The sequence below is a fragment of the Schistocerca piceifrons genome, chromosome 2 (genome assembly GCF_021461385.2).
Source record: "Schistocerca piceifrons isolate TAMUIC-IGC-003096 chromosome 2, iqSchPice1.1, whole genome shotgun sequence".
In the NCBI taxonomy this organism is placed as follows: domain Eukaryota; kingdom Metazoa; phylum Arthropoda; class Insecta; order Orthoptera; family Acrididae; genus Schistocerca; species Schistocerca piceifrons.
This window is the reverse complement of record NC_060139.1, coordinates 1,025,248,888-1,025,272,523: the sequence shown is the minus strand read 5'-3', so window position 1 is coordinate 1,025,272,523 and position 23,636 is coordinate 1,025,248,888. Positions and strand designations below refer to the sequence as shown.

Sequence of the window (23,636 nt, the reverse complement as noted above, 5' to 3'; positions counted from 1 at the left end):
CAGCTAAGGAGAATTGTTTCCAGTTTCGCTTATAACATGATCATAATGGACAAAGATGAAATGCATCATCATAATTGATTTTTGAAGAGTGAATGACTCTCATTTTTGATGGATTTTATTCTTCAGGTAATGTTGCAAAGTTTTGAATTACAGTGGAAGTATCATCAACAAGTTTAAATTGCTTATGTGAGTACAGGTTTCAAGCATTCTTCCATACTTCTGCACGAGTTATTTAGGATCATATAAACACACAATTAACATTTTTCAACACATAAGCAAAAATGCATAATGTACAAAAAAGATCAAGCCAAAACAGTAGGACGGTTTACACATCCACACTGTGTTGAACACCTTTAAGAAATCAAGGAAGATAATTACAGAATTCACAGTCTGGTGAAACATTTTCCAAAAAAAAGTCACACTTCAGATAGAAAATGAAAAGGGAGACAAAAGTTCTTACCTGATCTGCATGCTCAAACTTGGCAGCCTCTTGTCCCTTCATGTACATTTTCAAATACATATTTTTATTCCTCTCTTCATGCTCCTCCATGCTTTTGCGCAGGCTCTCTGTTTCCCTCTCCAGTTCTCTGATCTTATCCTGCGCTTTATCATATTCAGTTCGTAGTTCACAATACCTGTGAACAAGCAATTGTCATTAAAGTACGCAATACAACCGAATGCTTGTGGTACTGGACAGAGTCAAGATAGATAGGGGGGGCCAAGGGAGGGTAGTAGAGCGGGTGGTAGAGAGGGATCGAGAGACGGCAATAGATAGGGTGGAAGAGAAGTAGAAATGTAGGAGGGAAGTAGAGAGGAATGGATGTAGAGAAGCATGGAGGTAAGAAGGGAGGGAGACAAGTCATTCCTTCAAGTATTTGTAAATGATTTAAATATGCTACTTTCTCACAACACCGTCACTCTTTGAACTTAACCCCTTCCACTGCAACAGCATCTGGCACTCTAAATTGACAATTTTATTTCCCACTCCGATGTCGAGTCTCCTTTTACACAATTTTTCACATTTCTCACCTGCTACAGTCTCAAATCTGACTGCACTAGGAAGCAATGTGCATAGTGCTACCACCTAGGGTAGCATGTGGTAACTCTGTGTTGAACTATAGCATCTGTGTTGAGAGAAAGGCTGTAATTATTATGTTCCAGCTAGCAGGCATAAAATAGCTAGTTCTTCTAGCACAATCCTTTGAGGAAGAGATCATAGAGAATTTAGAGGAATGCCTAAGGGAAAACAAGAGTGACAATGATTTTGATGTTGACAATGATTGATTTGTAAACAATTTGAGTGAAATGATGATGGAAATAGACCATTCTGAAGAGTTCCAAAAAGTATCACACAATGAAAAGTTTTGTATTGTAATTCTTGTGTAAACATATTTGAGTGAAAGCGCACTTTTTCTTTTAATGTATACCCTAATGTTGGTGAGTGGCCTCATTGTTTCCACAAAGAGGCTAGTGCAAATCTCTGTGGCATGTTAGCTGCCTGAGTGATGGTAATTTAAATAAGAGTGCATGGAGACGCCCTGTCTCTGCATTACAGACTGGAAAGGGTTAAATAATACTGACATTTGCAAGTGCAGCAACTAGGAAACAGGGTTGCTGACCATTTGCTTTCTAAACAAAGGAAGTATTTGAGAAGCAGGGAGTATATGTAGATAAACTAAATATTCAGTGTATTTTGGCATCAGGCATTTCATATGTTAACATATGCAACAATATTTGAGAAAGTGGTTTAAGAATTTGAATTCAGAATTTAGGAGTCAAGGTGACCACTCACCAAATAGCAGAAGTGTGGAGTCAATAAAAGAAATAAAATTTGCTCTCTCTCTCTCTCTCTCTGCCAGCACTTTCAATTGGTAAGTCACATCATCTTTGTTTTTAAATATATTTTTCCCACGTGGAATGTTTCCCTCTATTATATATATAATGATTAATTTGAACCCAACAATTACGTTTGTTATTGTCACTGTTGCATTTCGAAATCTTTTCTGTCGTCTTATTTTCTCTTTCTGTTTTTGCCAATATGTCTGCTTGTGTCTGTATATGTGTGGATGGATATGTGTGTGTGCGCGTGAGTGTATACCTGTCCTTTTTTCCCCTAAGGTAAGTCTTTCCGCTCCCGGGATTGGAATGACTCCTTACCCTCTCCCTTAAAACCCACATCCTTTCGTCTTTCCCTCTCCATTTATATACTTATACTCTAAGAATGCTATGTCATTTTCTTTCTGCGTTAATCTAAACTTATTCTTCAGTAGTTGTATTTTGACTACATTTCCGCAGCACCCATGTAGCATGGTAAGGCACGGTTCTCCACTGACTCTGTCCCTTCCTGTGGTGTTATTACCATGTCCTGTGGGAGAACCTCTCGCAGTAGAGTGTGAAAATCATTGGTGGAAACATTTCGGAAATCATTAGAGAATTCAGTATTCAAAGATCCACACTATCAAGAGTGTACCAAGAATACCAAATTTTGGGTATTACCTCTCACCACAGACAATGCAATGCCGGATGGCCTTCACTAAGACTGAGAGCAGTGGCATTTGCATAGAGTTGTCAATGCTAACAGACAAGCAACATGGCGTGAAATAACTGCTGAAATCAATGTGGTATGTACCTCGAACGTATTCATTAGGACAGTGCAGCCAAATTTGGCTTTAATAGGCTGTGGCAACAGTTAACCGACGTGAGTATCTTTGCTAACAGTGCTTCTCCTGCGCTTGTGACCATATTTGTTGAACCCTAGACAATTGGAAAACTGTAGCCTGGTAAGATGAGTCCCGATTTCTGTTGGTATGAGCTGACGGTATGGTTCGAGTGTGGTGCAGACTGCATGAAGCCATGGATCCAAGATGTCAGTTAGGCACTGTGCAAGTTGGTGGTGGCTCCTTAATGGTATGGGCAGTGTTTACATGGTATGGGCTGGGTCCTCTGCTCCAACTGACCCGATCATTGACTGAAAACATGGATTTATTATGGATGACAATGCGGCATGGCACAGGCATAATTGTTTGCGGCCTGTTTGAAGAACATTCTGGACAATTTGAGTGAATGATTTGGCCGCCCAGATCGCCCAACATGAGTCCCACTGAACATTTATGGGAGGTCAGTTCGTGAACGAAATCCTGCCCCAGCAAAGCTTTCGCGAATATGGACAAATATAGAGGCAGCGTGGCTCAATATTTCTGCATGGGGCTTCCAAGAACTTGGTGAATTCATGTCACATCGAGTTGCTGCAGGGGAAAAGGAGGTCTGACACAATATTACGAGGTATCCGACATCTTTTGTGACCTCACTGTACATCGTCACTCAGTTACTAAATGAGTTAGTGCCTCTGGTTTTTGGAGGAATCTAGTAAGAGACTGATCACATACTTAAAGAAACTGACGGTCAGGCGGTAACGCACAATAGGTACGCAACACATCTAGCGTACAGGTAACGCGGGTGCGACATTAACTGATGAAAGCTACTAGGAAGGCAAACTACCGCAGTGTACGCTTACTTATGGTGTACTCTCAGGGTGTATACAGGGACAAGGAAAAAAAAAATTCCCGGATTTCCCGGTTGAAAATACACTTTCTGTCGGGGTGAACATACACTTTTCCCTTGTTAAGTGATAGTATACTTTTCCTCGGCACTGTAAAACTTATCAGTCCTTTGAATGTTTATGGTTTTATATGTCGACGTAGAATTCCCGGCACTTTAGAAAACGAAACAAAGGGGCGGAAAAAACACGTTTTGGAAATATCTTTGATGTGCAGCAACATGTACGCTACATATTTTCATGTTATGAAGGTATAAATTAGAATTCCACCATACACCGCATGTTACTTTCCAAAGCATTGAAATCGAGATTGCGACGCGCTTTTGTAAGCCAGTCATAGCTCATGTCACGTGATCTCGCCAGCCGAAGACAGCATAGGACACGTGACGTAGTCAGCCAATAGCAAGATCACTTTTACGTAGCGCGAAAACACAAATAGGAAAAGTCATGGTTTAAATGAATATACATAGTGTTGTTACAAGAAAAACAAAGCTTTCACATATAATCGTGGTCTCGAAGATTAATAAGCTGCAAGAGACGATAAGCTTCCACATATAATGTTGATCTTTTTTGCGCGTGTTACACTTTCAGATATATCACACAAATGAGCCAGTAAAATTTTTAATAACGACGTAAATTTCTGATCTTCTGAGCTCGAAATTCTTCTAGATGGTTGTCCTCAAAGAGTTGATTTTTAATTGAGAGTCAAACGCTCTGATTTACAGGGTGTATACGTGGACGAGGAAAAAAAATTCCCGGATTTTTCCCGGAATTCCCGGTTAAAAGTACATTTCCTCCCGGGTGAAAATACACTTTTTCCGTGTTAAGTGAGAGTATACTTTACCTCAGAACTGGAAAACTTATCAGTCTTTTGAATGGTTATGCTTATACACAAGGGCGTAGAATTTCCCGGCACTTTAGAAAATGAAACTCAGGGAACCAAACACGTTTTGGGAAGATGTCTGACGTGCAGCAACATGTTGCAGGTCATGTACAGGACTTTCTGGATACAGAAAATGTTCGACTGCTGCCATGGCCAGCACATTCTCCAGATCTCTCACCAATTTAAAACGTGTATTTTGTCACGAAATAGGTATGCCTAATATTGCAGCAATTGTAACACACACCGAATAATCGACACTGTTTTGGCACAAATGATCATTTTTATAACACGACAGAATACAATCATGAAGTACCAACATCAAATGCCTATTAGGCCTACTACAAGCAAAAAGTTTCATGTTAAGAAATAGTTTCACATTTCATTCTTACGCTCTAGCTTCTGAAGCAGTAGTACGAAATTGTTACATAAATTTGGAGTCGTCATATTCTTCCATAATTTGTGTGATGTCCCCGTTTCTTCTCCATCCTCGTTCTAACAATCTTGTCATCACTAATTCTGTGTTAATTCCTGCCAGGGTTTAAACTTATACTCCGGTTAACTTAACTAACCCTGGCACAATCATCGTTTTTGTTATCCCACGTTCTTTCTCCGGTTAAGCGTTATTACGTGTTTGTACAACGCGTTTTCCGCGCTGCTCCCACAATAGAAATTTAGCGGCTGCTAGTCGGGGACTGTACAACTGACCCTTACCAGTGTAGCGTTCTAGCAAAGAAGTAGAAGGTACTACTCATACGCGACTCAACTGCGCATGCGCATGAGCTCCCTCGCAACTGCTCAAGTGAATCTACTTAAGCCGTTGTGTCGTCATGCTCATCGGGGGCAACTTGCTGTTTTGAAGCATTGCATAGTCTTCCTAAAGCCGTTGACACATTTTGCTGTTGGCAGACGCTCGTGTGAGCACTGTGCTTTGTTGCTGTATATGGCGCATTTCCTTGGCAACTTTGTTTTGTTTTCGTTTTTTTCTCTCTTTCAAGTTTTATTGCTGCAGTATTATTCTGCTGTAGCGAGATACAGTAATATCCTTTGTTAGAGTATTGGCTTTACCGGTCAATGTTACAAAAATTTAACTGAAAACTAAAACAATGAAAAAATCCCGAAATTCTAAAAAAAATCCCGGGTTTTTCCCGGTTTTCTCCCGGAAGAAAAAATTCCCGGGTTTTTCCCGGATCTCCCGGTTGTCCCGGGTCGTATATACCCTGATTTAAGAAATTCATCGTACATTCTCGCACATTGTTCATCTTGTGTAAAAGTAAATTTACTTTGAAAGTATCGCTTTTTTCAAACAACCATTCGCAATATTTTCCTGTGACCTGTTAGAAACTGATTCGTTTCAGCAGTTCCCAGAGAGCGCCAGATAACAAGCGCCACTGCCCATGCGCAGCTACGATGACGCAGGAAGCTCGTATGTTCGTACGTGTAAAACATTAAAAGATCTTGCACTATGTAACAAAAGAAAAAAGACATCAGAGGATACTTCAAGAGTATCGGAATTTCGTGAACTATATTAAAATGCATAATTCGGCTTAAAGTGCACATTCGTATGTCCAGATTCGGATGTAAATTTTCTTGAGTACCAGTACTGTCGGTTACGTCCGCTCATCGGAAGCAATTTGTTGTTAGGAAGCATTGCATAGTCTTCCTAAAGCCTTTGACACACTTTGCTGTTGGCAGACGCTTGTATGAGCATTATGTTTTGCTGTTGCATGCATTTCCTTTGAGACTTAAGTTTTATGTTCGTTTTTTTTCCCTCTCGTTCATGTTTTGTTGCTGCAGTATTATTCCGCAGAAGTGGGATACAGTAATATCCTTTGTTGGAGTATTGATTCTTACCAGTCAAAATCACAAAAATTAACTGAAAACTAAAACAATAATAGACTCCCGGAATTCTAAAAAATTCCCAGGTTTTTCCCGGTTTTCTCCCGGATTAAAAGATTCCCGGGTTTTTCCCGGATCTCCCGGTTGTCCCGGGTCGTAGACACCCTGACTCTGTTCGTCATAAGAATAAACCTGATGTAAACAAACGTGGTATTAACAGCCGCGCCGTTTTTCTTAACCACGCTTACGCTATGTAGTTTTTATTTTAAAAATCGTGTACAGTCACAGTCTCTGTGCTGCTGAGCTATTAATACGCAGTGAGAAAATGGGTGAGCCTGCTTCCTGCTGAGTTGTGGAACATGGTTACGAAGTGCCGAGAAATAGGTTGTTCTTATGTTTTTCATAAATTTCCAGAAAAAATTGGCTGGAAAGTTTCCCGAAGAACTGTATTTGATATAGCTGACATGCAACTACATACTGGGCATATAGTGGAATCAATAGCGCCTGCACTGCAGCCTAGCCCGTCTGGTCAGAGAGCTGGCTGTGTAATAAAATAACTGACAAGGGAGCCTCCCCATCGCACCCCCCTCAGATTTAGTTATAAGTTGGCACCGTGGATAGGCCTTGAAAAACTGAACATAGATCAATCGAGAAAACAGGAAGAAGTTGTGTGGAACTATGAAAAAACTAGCAAAATATACACTCCTGGAAATGGAAAAAAGAACACATTGACACCGGTGTGTCAGACCCACCATACTTGCTCCGGACACTGCGAGAGGGCTGTACAAGCAATGATCACACGCACGGCACAGCGGACACACCAGGAACCGCGGTGTTGGCCGTCGAATGGCGCTAGCTGCGCAACATTTGTGCACCGCCGCCGTCAGTGTCAGCCAGTTTGCCGTGGCATACGGAGCTCCATCGCAGTCTTTAACACTGGTAGCATGCCGCGACAGCGTGGACGTGAACCGTATGTGCAGTTGACGGACTTTGAGCGAGGGCGTATAGTGGGCATGCGGGAGGCCGGGTGGACGTACCGCCGAATTGCTCAACACGTGGCGCGTGAGGTCTCCACAGTACATCGATGTTGTCGCCAGTGGTCGGCGGAAGGTGCACGTGCCCGTCGACCTGGGACCGGACCGCAGCGACGCACGGATGCACACCAAGACCGTAGGATCCTACGCAGTGCCGTAGGGGACCGCACCGCCACTTCCCAGCAAATTAGGGACACTGTTGCTCCTGGGGTATCGGCGAGGACCATTCGCAACCGTCTCCATGAAGCTGGGCTACGGTCCCGCACACCGTTAGGCCGTCTTCCGCTCACGCCCCAACATCGTGCAGCCCGCCTCCAGTGGTGTCGCGACAGGCGTGAATGGAGGGACGAATGGAGACGTGTCGTCTTCAGCGATGAGAGTCGCTTCTGCCTTGGTGCCAATGATGGTCGTATGCGTGTTTGGCGCCGTGCAGGTGAGCGCCACAATCAGGACTGCATACGACCGAGGCACACAGGGCCAACACCCGGCATCATGGTATGGGGAGCGATCTCCTACACTGGCCGTACACCACTGGTGATCGTCGAGGGGACACTGAATAGTGCACGGTACATCCAAACCGTCATCGAACCCATCGTTCTACCATTCCTAGACCGGCAAGGGAACTTGCTGTTCCAACAGGACAATGCACGTCCGCATGTATCCCGTGCCACCCAACGTGCTCTAGAAGGTGTAAGTCAACTACCCTGGCCAGCAAGATCTCCGGATCTGTCCCCCATTGAGCATGTTTGGGACTGGATGAAGCGTCGTCTCACGCGGTGTGCACGTCCAGCACGAACGCTGGTCCAACTGAGGCGCCAGGTGGAAATGGCATGGCAAGCCGTTCCACGGGACTACATCCAGAATCTCTACGATCGTCTCCATGGGAGAATAGCAGCCTGCATTGCTGCGAAAGGTGGATATACAATGTACTAGTGCCGACATTGTGCATGCTCTGTTGCCTGTGTCTATGTGCCTGTGGCTCTGTCAGTGTGATCATGTGATGTATCTGACCCCAGGAATGTGTCAATAAAGTTTCCCCTTCCTGGGACAATGAATTCACGGTGTTCTTATTTCAATTTCCAGGAGTGTACAAACTGAGTAGTCCATGCGCAACATAGACAACATCAAGGAGGGAAGGAGCTCAGCAGCGCCGTGGGCACGTGGTAAAAATAAAAAAATTTAAAAAAAGTGATTAGCGTGAGCAGCTGCAAAACGAGAGGTCCTTGGTTCAAGTCTTTCCTAGAGTGAAAATTTAACTTCCCTCATTTTCGCAACGTTATGATCCGTCCGTTCGTTCATTGACGTCTCTGTTCACTGTAACAAGTTTAGTGTCTGTGTTTTGCGACCGCACCGCAAAACCGTGCGATTAGTAGACCAAAGGACGTGCCTCTCCAATGGGAACCGAGAACATTTGATCGCAAGGTCATAGGTCACCCGATTCCTCCACAGGAAAACACGTCTGATATATTCTATACGACACTGGTGACGGCATGTGCATCATATGACAGGAATATGTTGTCGACCCACCTAACTTGTACACTTGGCGAATGGGTAAAAAGATTCTTCCACCTTGTCCGATGTAGGTTTTCTTGTGGAAGTGATAATCACTCGCAAAAAGTGATCGCATCGGTTGGACGGAAGGGCAGATAATAATTGTCTGAAAATAAAAAATTAAACTTTTCACTCGAGGGAAGACTTGAAACAAGGACCCCCGTTCCGCAGCTGCTCACGCTAACCACGGGACCACGGCACTCCGAAGCTCGCACGCTCTTTGATGTTGCCTATCTTGCACATGGACTACTCAGTTTGTATATTTTGCTTAGTTTTTCATAGTTCCACACAACTTCTTCCTGTTTTCTCGACTGATTTGTGTTCAGTTTTTCAAGCTCTATCCACTGAGCCAACTTATAACTACATCTGACGGGGGTGCGATGGGGAGGGGAGGTTCCCCTGTGAGTAAAGAGATCAACGACGAACTTCAACGGATGTCATCTGACGTCCGCTACGACCAAATGTAACAAATAATAACGAACAAAATAAAATAAAAATAGTAGTGTAGTAGATTCATGAATCAAAAGCAGTCCTTGGGGCTCTGGTTCAAATCTAGCTACGATCTCCTTTTTTTCCATTCAATTTGGAATGCCTACACTCGTAATTGTAAAATTCATCGTCTTTTTTATGAATAATGCACATCGTCTTGTTTCTAATTACATATTGCACGCAAAATTCCTGTTTTCATTTCAAATATAAGTTTTAATTATCTACATTTTATGAAAGATTGTTGGTAAAGGTTGCTTCAATTAAGAAAACATAACAATTTAAATTTCAGTACAGAAATGGAAAACCAAATATTCTTTATTTGGACTATGTCCACCGCTTTATACCACAGGTGTAGGCTCACACTAACCAGGGAGTTATTCGTGACGTAGAAATATGCATCAAGTTCACCATACAAATGCTGCACTTCTACTTTTGCCACTGTACCATTACAATAGGAACCCAGACGAACTGATCTGGAGCCAAGTTAGGGAATTTGTCGCGAGAAATAACAACACTGTTAAGCTGCCAGACGTACTGGAACTAACGGCCGCAGCTTTTTCACTTGGCAACGCTGAACGCCGGTGGGATGTAGAACGGCACGTCTTAAAAGAAGATAAGAAAATGCGGCGCCTGGATGGCTTCGTGGATTCTGTTATTGATCGACTCGTTACCAACTCTGCAGATGGCAGTTACAGAAATGAAATGTATTTCTCGGATTCGTTAAGGAAGGAGCTAAGAGGTTACCAGACAACTGACTGTAATTGCCTCCAGTGGCTTCAGTAGCCAACAATATGGTGAAATCAGTGCAGTATACTCGCTCAGAAAAATTACCCTATGTTTCATCACTCTTGTTCGTAATTAGAATAATATGTTAGGTGAGAAGGAAAGCATGTTGATCCCCATCGGGGCATCTAAGAAGCGTGCGGTAGTGCTGGAGTTTTGCCGTATGTTATCTGATTCCGTTTAAAAATTAAATGACCTTGGAAGCTATATTATTTGTCTGCCACCCAAAACAGCAATTGTGATGTGATTGGGTAATAGTAATTATTTAAAACATGTTCTTTTTTGGAGGCCTCGCCGCAGTGGTAACACCGGTTCCCGTCGCGCATATAATATGGTGTGCCTAGGGGCGTAAAACTTTTAGATCCGCCGCTGAGGCTATGTGCGTATAACACAGCGTAAGACAAGCCCTTATGATCGTACTTGACTGTACAGGACACGGCTTGGCTGCCGCTCCACGTGAAACGATATCCAATGAGATTCAAGCAAAGGCGGATGAATACACTGGTGTGAAGTTTATGTCAAGTTAATTGTTATGCTCGTACGGTAGTACCTCCACCAAAAGGCGTATTTGTGCCGGGGTGCCACAGGGATCGGTCCTGGGGCCCGTTTTGTACAGTCTGTACGCTGCGGACACACCAACGGCCCCCCTGGTGCACACCGCACAGTACGCTGACGATACAGCCTTCTACACGAGAAATGCGAACAAGGACCTGGCCATCCGTAGGCTACAAAGGGTTTTAGATGACACAGAAACTTGGGCCCGTCACTGGCGCATCAGTATCAACTCCGAAAAGACGCAGGCAATGCTGATTACCCGTAGGCTCGGAAGGCGCGAACCTCCTCAACGCCCCCCCCCCCTCCCCCTCCACTTTCACCTAAACGGAACCCAATTCCTCTGGCGCAAAACGACCAAGTACCTTGGCGTAACCTTTGACTCTCGTCTTACGTGGAAACCCCACACAGACGAGGTCCACAGGAAGGTTTGTGCGAGAATGTCCATCCTGTACCCAATGCTCAACTCATCCAGCTCCCTTCCCTTCTCAGTAGGAGTGAACGTGTATCAGGCCCTGATCCGGCCAGTAATGGAGAATGCGTGCTCTGTCTGGGGATACGCGGCGAAACAGCACCTGGACAACCGCGCCCTAAGGAAGGCACTGCATTTACCTCTCGGATTCCCCACAGATGATCTGCACGCCGCAGCTGAAATCCCACTCCTGAGAGAGTGTTTCCAAGATCTTGCAAGGGCCTTGTATGAAGGCTCTTCCAGATCAGGAAATGCCCTCATCCACTCCCTAGGTCGGTTGACATGTCCCGCGACAAGCACAAGCGCCCCATGACTAGGGTGACCAGACGTCCGGATTAATCCGGGTATGTCCTCCTTTTTAGCTCTTTGTCCGGAGACCGGGCGGATTTTTACAGTGTCCGGCTTTTTCGCAAAGTTGAGCGTAATACAGTTAAATTTACAATTCGTCCCTTTCTATTGCTCTTTTCTTAAATATTTTATCTATTGGCACAGCCTTCATGATAAACACGCACGAAGGCGGTGTTAGTGTGTGGCACCAGGATCATCGATGTTATCGTTGATCGACCTATAACTGAATGCAAATATCGATTATTTAAAACTTTCGCTTCGTATCTTCACTCTGTATTGGCTTGGCTTCCTGCAGTGCACGTGTGATTTGTGAGTGTAATTTTTAACCTAGTGACTTACGTAAACTATTTGGCTAAGCCTAAACGAAAGTGTACATTTTCTGATGTCATTTCGTGCAAATATCCGGCTTTCAAGAAAGGGAGAAATGAATTTGAAGTGGAATGAAAGATATGTGGAGCTGGAACGTACGTCTCAGTGGCCAATAAAGGTAAAAAATAACTCGACAGATCAACTGTCATGGTTTTGTTTCATTGTTTCATAGTCATTCAGTTTATTTGTATTCGGAAGGTTAAAGTGCAGTTTACATGTCGTCAGCTGCTGCTCGAGTTGTAGATGTCGGTAGCGGTGCGTCGAATGAAGGGAGGTGAATGGTCTTACGTTTTTTGCTTTGTTAACAATTCCGTGTTGTTGACATAACAAAACAATTGACGCCACACTGCCACCACAATCAATGTTTTTAATTTTTTTATACTGCTCAGTTAACCACCATCTGATCATCAGTAACAATTGACAACTAGTTTTAATTCCCGGCAGAAACACGCAATCTTATTGGCTGCCCGAACGCTATAAAACGAAATGCATGTTGCTTTGTCACTGCAATGTTAAATTTCTTGCACAGGTGGCCAAGATCTTGAGCATCACATTGATGTGTCCTCCTTTTTGAAGCTGTTTGTCCTCCTTTTTAAACAACTGCATCTGGTCACCCTACCCATGACGGTCTTCGACGATTAAGTCGCAGAGAAAATCCCAATATCCAATCCCTAATCCTGCTCCCTCCCACATAACACTAATCATCTCGCCAACCTGAGGCAAGTACCAGACACAAACAGAACAATCGTCACACACACACACACACACACACACACACACACACACACACACACACACACGTATACAGGGGAGTAAAAGCCGAAAGGCTACAAACTCCCCCCCACACTTCCCCAAAGAAGAGAAAGTAAGACCGGTATTACACTATCAAATTTCTTTGTCCAATATCTTTGTCAAAGATATTTGATGGTGTAATAGGGAACTTTGTCAAATCTCGTCCAATATTTGATCAAATCTAGGGCCTCGCTGTAGATCTGATCAAACAAGTCGCTTGTCTTCTGTTCACTGCAATGTGACATGTTACCACCTGGAGCGCTAGCATCGCTGCAGCATTCTGTCGTCTGTAGTGTTTTAATAAACACTGCTGGTAAATAGAATTGGTGTGTGCCGAAAACTGCAAAATTAATAGAGATGTATGAAGCTGATGAGGCGCTTTACAACGTGAGGCACGCTGAATACATAAATAGATTAAGACGATTGGACACCTGACCTAACCTAACCTAACCTAACCTAACCTGACCTAACGTAACCCTCTCCTGTAGCAAGGAATCAATCATTGTGTTACAGTGAGCCTGTCTTCTGCAGATGTAGCAGTTCTTAAGTGAATATTGTGCTTTTTGATGTGAGGATACACTTCATTGAGGACATACATAAATGTATGCTCATCCATTCCTAAGTAATTGATGTACGACTTTACATCCTCCACTATAAGCTCACGTAACAAGTTTTGTTGAATGCTTTTATCGTGTTGTCGTAAAACCCACGGCTTCACCGAGGTATGTTTCCTGTTTTTCCCCCACTTTTCCTTCGCATGTGCACACAGTGCAATTGTGGTACATGCAACTGCTGCGGTTAATAACAAGTTGTTGTTGTCAGCCATCTCGAACTTTAACGAAAAATATGATGACTGTGTAATACCCCTTCTGGCGCTACGTCAAAGATCTTTGTCAAATATATTTGACGGAATATTTGATCACGTCTTTGATCAAATCTTTGACAAAGAAATTTGATAGTGCAATACCGGCCTAAGAGACGAGAGCAGCAGCTCGTACGGTACACCGACCTGGAGTTGGTGTCGGAGAGGCGCTGCAGCAGGTCCTCGACCTTGTCGTTGTGGCGCTGCTTCATGTCCTGCACGTCGTCGACGTGCGCGCGCCGCAGCTCGGCCAGGCGGCGCTCGTACATGTTGACGATTCGCGTGCGCTCTCCCTCGCGGTCGTCCAGCTTGGCGGGCGAGCGGCCCAGCGAGAAGCCGGACGACGAGCCCACGTCCTCGAAGTGGCCCGAGTCGGCCAGCGAGCCGGGCAGCTCCGCCTTGTCCGCCTCCTCCTCGGCCGCCCCCGCACCCCCTTTGGCGTCCCCGCAGGCGGCGCCGGTGGGCAGCGCGGGCGACGCCGACGCGGACGCCGTGTTGGCGGCGTCGGGCTCGTCGTCGCTGCTGTCGGCGCCGCACGGGGGCGGCGCGCCGCTCGCCACGTCCTCGGCCGCCTGCAGCGACGCCTTGAACAGCCGCAGCTCCACCACCTCCTTGGTCAGGCGCAGGATGTCGCGGTCCTTGCTCTCCAGGTCCTTCCTCGTCTCGTTCAGCAGCGCCTGCGCCACCACACAAATACCACCCGTCACCACAGTAGGACTGGCGTTAGAGCGGCACAGAGCAGTGTTCGTCGAACCGTTTAGCTTAAGGGGGAACGACAGCGTGACGGTCATAAAACTCGAAAAAAAAAAACTATTACGGAATATTGATGTGAAAATTATCGAACTGTCAGTTTAATAAGCCACGGCTGCAAAATACTAACACGAATTCTTTACAGAAGGTTGTTTACATGGAAGAAGCCTGGAGATACTGACAGTTTTTTTTTTTTTTTTTTCATTTATTGAATTTCAATTCCCCCCGAAGGGGGCGGGCTGGCAGCAGCTTAGTATGCCGCTCTTCAGCCGACACATTTTGTGACAAAGATCAAGAGAACAAATAATAAAAAACAGGCGATAAAATCGGAGACTTAGAGAGTAACAAGGCGAAAAGAAATCGTGGAACTTAAAACAACAACACAGGGATGATGACGCTAATAAAAATACATACGAAGCAGACAAGGAAAACAATAGACAATTAAAAAAAAAAAAACACGGCGACAGTCTGGATTCTGTTCGCAAAGGACATAAAATTCACACCTAGCGACAGCATGGTTTCTGTTGGCAACACGAGAAAGACAAACAACACTGAATAGTCACTGGAACACTGCACTAAAAAGTTGGCAAATGTGACACCACAGTCGAGAGAAGGTGGGGGGAAACTGGACAGAAGATGGGAAAACAAAAAAGGGGGGAAAGGCGAGTAAAAGCGAAGGGGGGAGCCGGGAAGGGAGCTGAAGGAGGATGAGGACCCATAAGAGGGGTGGGTACTGACAGGTTTCAGATAGATTATATAATGGGTAAGACAGAGATTCAGGAACCAGGTTCTAAACTGTAAGACATTTCCAGAGGCAGATGTGGACTATGACCACAATCTATTGGTTATGAACTGTAGATTAAAACTGAAGAAATTGCAAAAAGGTGGCAATTTAATGAGATGGGACCTGGATAATCTGACTAAACCAGAGGTTGCACAGAGTTTCAGCGAGAGCGTAAGGGAACAATTGAAAAGGATGGGGGAAAGAAATACAGTAGAAGATGAATGGTAGCTTTAAGGGATGAAGTAGTGAAGGCAGCAGAGGATCAAGTAGGTAAAAATACAAGGGCTAGTAGAAATCCTTGGGTGACTGAAGAAATATTGAATTTAATTGATGAAAGGAGAAAATATAAAAATGAAGTTAATGAAGCAGGCAAAAAGGAATACAAACGTCTCAAAAATGAGATCGACAGCAAGTGCAAAATGACTAAGCAGGCATGGCTAGAGGACAAATGTAAGGATGTAGAGGCTTATCTCACTAGGGGTAAGATAGATACTGCCTACAGGAAAATTAAAGAGACCTTTGGAGAAAAGAGAACCACTTCTATGAATATCAAGAGCTCAGATGGAAACCCAGTTCTAAGCAAAGAAGGGAAAGCAAAAAGGTGGAAGGAGTATATAGAGGGACTATACAAGGGCGACGTACTTGAGGGCAATGTTATAGAAAGGGAAGAGGATGTAAATGAAGATGAAATGAGAGATATGATACTACGTGAAGAGTTTGATAGAGCACTGAAAGACCTAAGTCGAAACAACGCCCCGGGAGTAGACAACATTCCATTGGAACTACTGACAGTCTTGGGAGAGCCAGCCCTGACAAAACTCTACCATCTGCTGAGCAAAATGTATGAGACAGGCGAAATACCCTCAGACTTCAAGAAGAATATTGTGGTGTGCGTGCTGTAAGACCTTGGGTACACACACCATCAGATTATTTGACTTGTCGCTCTAACGAAGTAGGCGAGTGCCAGCAATATGTCTCGTGGTCTTATCGTGGCGTGTTTATCTTCTGCCGTAAGGTCAGACGATAGAAATGCCACTTGCACGCTTAGAGTAGCAGATTGACGGTGACCAACTTTAAACACAACTTGATTAAAATAATAAATAACATAGACATTACGTAACTTGATTCTGGATGCTGTTTACAATTGACAATCTGAAGTTCCTTTGGTCTTGGTACGTTAATCTTCTTCTCACATCTCTCTGACACTTGACAAAACTGGTAATTCATTTATCTTCATGGCTATGTACAGGAATATGGTAATCTTATTAGGTGCAGACTGAAACTTGACTATAGACTGGTGCAGACAAATGCAGACTGGCTAATCGGAGGTCTGTACACTCGTTATAATACCTCGCGCGTTCAGGTATCACTGCGCGAGTGTGATCCGCGAGGAGAAAAGGTTCTACGTCAGCAACAATCTCACTGGCTGCGTTACATATTAATACGCGGATCGGCGGAAGCAGAATTTGGTCCGTCTTTGTGGCAGCGCCATCTCGTAGAGCGGAGACGGACGAGCGCTGCGCCTGCGCTGTTGTGCTTAGCGGGGTGTGCCCTAGTGGGAAAGTTGTGTACGCGCTGACTACGCGGAACTATGTACACAACAAATATGATAATTCCAATCCCACAGAAAGCAGGCGTTGACAGATGTGAAAACTGGTGATTGATATTTCATAAGAAGATCCCGCCGCAACGAAAAGCACCTTTGTTTTAATGACTGCCACTCCAATTCACGTATCATGTCTGTGACACTATCAATTTAATAAGTCACGGCTGCAAAATACTAACGCGAATTCCATACAAATGGAAAAAACTGGTAGAAGCCGATCTCGGGGAAGATCAGTTTGGATTCCGTAGAAATATGGGAACACGTGAAACAATACTGTACCTACGACTTATCTTAGAACCTAGATTAAGAAAAGGCAAACCTACGTTTGGCATTTGTAGACTTGGAGAAAGCTTTTGACAATGTTGACTGGAATACTCTCTTTCAAATTCTTAAGGTGGCAGGGGTAAAATACAGGAGCGAAAGGCTATTTACAATTTGTACAGGAACTAGATGGCAGTTATAAGAGTCGAGGGACATGAGAGGGAGGCAGCGGTTGGGAAGGGAGTGAGACAGGGTTGAAGCCTCTCCCCGACGTTATTCGATCTGTATATTGAGCAAGCAGTAAAGGAAACAAAAGAAAAATTAGGAGTAGGAATTAAAATCCGTGGAGAAGAAATAAAAACTTTGAGGTTCGCTGATGACGTAATTCTGTCAGAGACAGCAAAGGACCTGGAAGAGCAGTTGAACGGAATGGACAGTGCCTTGAAAGTAGGATATAAGATGAACACCAGCAGAAGCAAAACGAGGATAATGGAATGTAGTCGAATTAAATCGTGTGATGCTGCGGGAATTAGATTAGGAAATGAGAGGCTTAAATAGTAAATGAGTTTTGCTATTTGGGGAGCAAACTGATGATAGTCGAAGTAGGGAGGATATAAAATGTAGATTGTCAATGGCAAGGAAAGCGTTTCTGAAGAAGAGAAATTTGTTAACATCGAGTATAGATTTAAGTGTCAGGAAGTCGTTTCTGAAAGTATTTGCATGGAGTGAGCCATGTATGGAAGTGAAACGTGGACTATAAATAGTTTGGACAAGAAGAGAATAGAAGGTTTCGAAATGTGGTGCTACAGAAGAATGCTGAAGATGAGATGGGAAGATCACAGGACTAATGAGGAGGTATTGAATAGAATTGGAGAGAAGAGAAATTTGTGGCACAACTTGACTAGAAGGGATCGGTTGGTGGGGCATATTCTGAGGCATCAAGGGATCACCAATTCAGCATTGGAGGGCAGCGTGGAGGGTAAAAATCGCAGAGGGAGACCAAGAATTGAATACACTAAACAGATTCAGAAGGATGTAGATTGCAGTAGGTACTGGGGGATGAAGAAGCTTGCAAAGGATAGAGTAACATGGAGAGCTGCATCAAACCAGTCTCAGGACTGAAGACAACAACAACATTGAAGAATTATTTTTCAAAATATTATGCGCGAGCTCCAAAAAGTAACTATTCTGTGAGCATTTGGAGCTAACGCAAACTGTGAATTGTAACGTTGCAGGCTGACAATTCTACATCTACGTGATTACTCTGCTATTCACAATAAAGTGCCTGGCAGAGGGTTCAACGAACTGCCTTCCAGCTGTCTCTCTACCGTTCCACTCTCGAACGGCACGCGGGGAAACCGAGCACTTAAATTTTTCTGTGTGAGCCCTGATTTCTCTTATTTTATCGTGATGATCATTTCTCCGTATGTAGGTGGGTGGAAACAGAATGTTTTCGCAATCGGAGGAGAAAACTGGTGATTGAAATTTCATGAGAAGATCCCGTCGCAACGAAAAACGCCTTTGTTTTATTGACTGCCACTCCAATTCACGTATCATGTCTGTGGCACTATCTTCCCTACTTCACGATAATACAAAACGAGCTGCCCTTCTTTGTACTTTTTCGATCTCGTCCGTCAGTCCCACCTGATGCGGATCCCACACCGCACAGCAATACTCCAGAATAGGGCGGACAAGCGTGGTGTAAGCAGAGTCTTTAGTAGACCTGTTGCACCTTCTAAGTGTTCTGCTAATGAATCGCAGTCTTTGGTTTGCTCTACCCACAATATTATGCATGTGATCGTTCCAATTTAGGTTATTTGTAATTATTATCCCTAAGTACTGAGCTGAATTTACAGCCTTCAGATTTGTGTGACTTATCGCGTAATCGAAATTTAGCTGATTTCTTTTAGTACTCATGTGAATAACTTCACACTTTTCCTTATTCAGGTTCAACTGCCACTTTTCGCAGCATACAGATATACCGGGTGATCAAAAAGTCAGTATAAATTTGAAAACTTAATAAACCATGGAATGTAGATAGAGAGGTAAAAATTGACACACATGTTTGGAAAGACATGGGGTTTTATTAGAACCACCCCATATTGCTAGACGCGTGAAAGATCTCTTACGCGCGTCGTTTGGTGGTGATTGTGTGCTCAGCTGCCACTTTCGTCATGCTTGGCCTGCCAGGTCTCCAGACCTCAGTCCGTGCGATTATTGGCTTTGGGGTTAACTGAAGTCGCAAGTGTATCGTGATCGACCGACATCTCTAGGGATGCTCAAAGACAACATCCGACGCCAATGCCTCACCATAACTCCGGACATGCTTTACAGTGCTGTTCACAACATTATTCCTCGACTACAGCTATTGTTGAGGAATGATGGTGGACATATTGAGCGTTTCCTGTATAGAATATCATCTTTGCTTTGTCTTACTTTGTTATGCTAATTATTGCTATTCTGATCAGATGAAGCGCCATCTGTCGGACATTCTTTGAACTTCTGTATTTTTTTGGTTCTAATAAAACCCCATGTCATTCCAAGCACGTGTGTCAATTTGTACCTCTCTATCTACATTATTCCATGATTTATTCAGTTTTCAAATTTATGCTGACTTTTTGATCACCCGGTATTATCTAAACATTTTGCAAGTCGTTTTGATCATCTGATGACTTTACAAGACGGTAAATGACACCATCATCAGAAAACAATCTAAGACGGCTACTCGATGACTTTCCGTCTATTACTACGAACTGTGACCTTTCTGACAGGAAATCACGAATCCAGTCGCACAACGGAGGCGATACTCCGTAGGCACGCCGTTTGGTTAGAAGGCGCTTGTGAGGAACGGTGTCGAAAGCCTTCTGGAAATCTAAAAATATGGAATCAATTTGACATCCCCTGTCGATAGCACTTTACTACTTCATGAGTATAAAGAGCAGCGAATTGACGCATGGTGCAGAGAATGGCAATTCAATCTCAATGTAGACAAGTGTAATGTGCTGCGAATACATAGAAAGATAGATCCCTTATCATTTAGCTACAAAATAGCAGGTCAGCAACTGGATGCAGTTAATTCCATAAATTAACTGGGAGTACGCATTAGGAGTGATTTAAAATGGAATGATCATATAAAGTTGATCGTCGGTAAAGCAGATGCCAGACTGAGATTCATTGGAAGAATCCTAAGGAAATGCAATCCGAAAACAATGGAAGTAGGTTACAGTACGCTTGTTCTCCCACTGCTTGAATACTGCTCAGCAGTGTGGGATCCGTACCAGATAGGGTTGATAGAAGAGATAGAGAAGATCCAACGGAGAGTAGCGCGCTTCGTTACAGGATCATTTAGTAATCGCGAAAGCGTTACGGAGATGATAGATAAACTCCAGTGGAAGACTCTGCAGGAGAGACGCTCAGTAGCTCGGTAGGGCTTTTGTCAAAGTTTCGAGAACATAACTTCACCGAAGGGTCAAGCAGTATATTGCTCCCTCCTACGTATATCTCGCGAAGAGACCATGAGGATAAAATCAGAGAGATTAGAGCCCACACAGAAACATATCGACAATCCTTCTTTCCACGAACAATACGAGACTGGAATAGAAGGGAGAACCGATAGAGGTACTCAGGGTACCCTCCGCCACACACCGTCAGGTGGCTTGCGGAGTATGGATGTAGATGTAGATATGTCGTTAATATAGATCAGGAACAATAGAGGGCCTATGACACTTCCTTGGAGAACTCCGGATATTATTTCTGTTTTACTCGATGACTTTCCGTCTATTACTACGAACTGTGACCTTTCTGACAGGAAATCACGAATCCAGTCGCACAACGGAGGCGATACTCCGTAGGCACGCCGTTTGGTTAGAGGACGCTTGTGAGGAACGGTGTCGAAAGCCTTCTGGAAATCTAAAAATATGGAATCAATTTGACATCCCCTGTCGATAGCACTTACTACTTCATGAGTATAAAGAGCTAGTTGTGTTTCACGAGAACGATATTTTCTGAAACCGTGCTGACTATATGTCAATAAATCGTTATCTTCGACATAATGATGTTCGAATACAGTATTTGTTCTAAAACCCTACTGCAAATCGACGTTAGTGGCATAGGCCTGTAGTTCAGCGTATTACTCCAACTGCCCATTTTGGGTATTGGTGTGACTTGAGCAATTTTCCAGTTTTAGGTACGGATCTTTCTGTGAGCGAGTAGTTGTATATAATTGCTAAATATGCAGCTATTTTATCAGCATACTCTGACAAGGGAACCTCCCCATCGCACCCCCTCAGATTTAGTTATAAGTTGGCACAGTGGACAGGCCTTGAAAAACTGAACACAGATCAATTGAGAAAACTGGAAGAAATTGTGTGAAACTGTGAAAAAATAAGCAAAATATACAAACTGAGTAGTCAATGGGCAACATAAGCAACATAATGGAGTATGTGAGATTAGGAGCGCCATGGTCCCGTGGTAGCGTGAGCAGCTGCAAAACGAAAGGTCCTTGGTTCAAGTCGTCCATCGACTGAAAATTTTAGTTTCTTTATTTTTGCATAGTTATTATCTGTCCGTTCGTTCACTGACATCTCTGTTCACTGTAATAAGTTTAGTGTCTGTTTTGCGACCGCATCGCAAAACCGTGCTATCAGTAGACGAAAGGACGTGCCTCTCCAATGGGAACAGAAAACATTTGTCGCAAGGTCATAGGTCAACCGATTCCTCCACAGGAAAACACATCTCATATATTCTATACGACACTGGTGACGGCATGTGCGTCACATGACAGGAATATGTTGTCGACCCACCTAACTTGTTCACTTGGCGAATGGGTAAAAAGATTCTTCTACCTTGCCCGATTTAGGTTTTCTTGCGGATGTGATAATCACTCCCAAAAAAGTGATGAAAACATAAGAGTTTGTCACATAAACTGAAAATAAAAATTAAACTTTTTCACTCGATGGAAGATTTGAACCTAGGACCTTTCGTTCCGGAGCTGCTCACGTTACCACGAGACCACGGCGCTCCTGCGTTCTTATCGTCCTTAATATTGCCTATCTTCCCTTGAACTACTCAGTTTGTATATTTTGCTTATTTTTTTCACAGTTCCACACAACTTCTTCCTGTTTTCTCAATTGATCTGTGTTCAGTTTATCAAGGCCTATGCACTGTGCCAACTTATAACTAAATCTGAGGGGGGTGCGATGGGGAAGTTCCCTTGTGAGAGGAATCTGACTGGTATACAATCTGGACCGGAGGCCTTGCCTTTATTAAGTGATTTAAGGCTACTGAACTATATGAAAAAAAACGTAAATTAGTTACAAACTGGTCCGCAGCTCGTGGTCGTGCGGTAGCGTTCTCGCTTCCCGCGCCCGGGTTAGATTCCCGGCGGGGTAGGGATTTTCTCTGCCTCGTGATGACTGGGTGTTGTGTGATGTCCTTAGGTTAGTTAGGTTTAAGTAGTTCTAGGGGACTGATGACCATAGATGTTAAGTCCCATAGTGCTCAGAGCCATTTGAACCATTTATTTACAAACTGCGGCTTCGACACGTTTTATTCAACACGTAAACTTCTCTACAGGTATTCAGATTTGGGTTATAACAGCCTGCCATCATTGGCGATGATGTGGCGCAGAAGAATAGCGATATTCTGCGCGACCCGGCTGAAGTGTCGGAACATCGATGCTGTAGATGATCTCCTGAATGGCTGTTTTCAGCTCAGCAATGGTTTTGGGGTTACTGCTGTAGGTGAACATTAGACTTTAATGCTGGGCAGATTACAAGAGTGTCTGAACACACGATGCACCGAACACTCTTAACGATGGGCCTCCGTACCTGACGACCCATGCTTGTGCCAATGTTATCACCACGACATCGGCAAGTACGACTGACATGGGCTTGCGGCCATCAGCACTGGACACTGGCGCAGTGGCACAGCGTTGCACTGTCTGACGAACCCCAATACCTTTTTCATCATGCCAATGGGAGGGCGCGAATACCTCGTCTTCCAACAGCTGCTTGACACCTCTGCTGCCGGACGAAGACAAGCTGGCTCCATTATGCACTGGGGAACCAACACATGGGCATCCGTGTGTCCGAGTGGAGCTCGTGCAAGGCACCATGACGGCTAAGGAGTCTATAGACTACGAGGTGCATTCAAGTTCTAAGGCCTCCGATTTTTTTTTCTCCGGACTGGAAAGAGATAGAGACATGCGCATTGTTTTAAAATGAGGCTGCGTTCATTGTCAACACGTCCCAGAGATGGCAGCACCGTACGGCAGATGGAATTTTACCGCCAGCGGCGAGGATGAGAACTGTTTTAAATACTTAAAATGGCGACGTTTTCCTTACTTGAACAGCGTGCAATCATTCGTTTTCTGAATTTGCTTGGTGTGAAATCAATTGAAATTCATCGACAGTTGAAGGAGACATGTGGTGATGGAGTTATGGATGTGTCGAAAGTGTGTTCGTGGGTGGGACAGTTTAATGAAGGCAGAACATCGTGTGACAACAAACCGAAACAACCTCGGGCTCGCACGAGCCGGTCTCACGACATGATCGAGAAAGTTTACAGAATTGTTTTGGGGGATCGTCGAATGAGTGTTGAACAGATCGCCTCCAAAGTTGGCATTTCTGTGGGTTCTGTGCACACAATCCTGCATGACGACCTGAAAATGCGAAAAGTGTCATCCAGGTGGGTGCCACGAATGCTGAC

The 23,636-nt window shown here is 44.1% G+C and overlaps 1 protein-coding gene across 1 annotated transcript in view; it reads right to left on the bottom strand.

The window, feature by feature from the left end:
* LOC124777615 (protein quick-to-court) overlaps positions 1-23,636 on the bottom strand; it is a 342,810-nt gene that overhangs the window by 52,100 nt on the left and 267,074 nt on the right. The window contains exons 5-6 of the mRNA XM_047253077.1: positions 13,675-14,204; positions 461-635 (exon numbers count right to left, since the gene is read on the bottom strand). Coding sequence (XP_047109033.1) covers positions 461-635; positions 13,675-14,204 — 705 coding nt within the window. The remainder of the gene's footprint in view (positions 1-460; positions 636-13,674; positions 14,205-23,636) is intronic.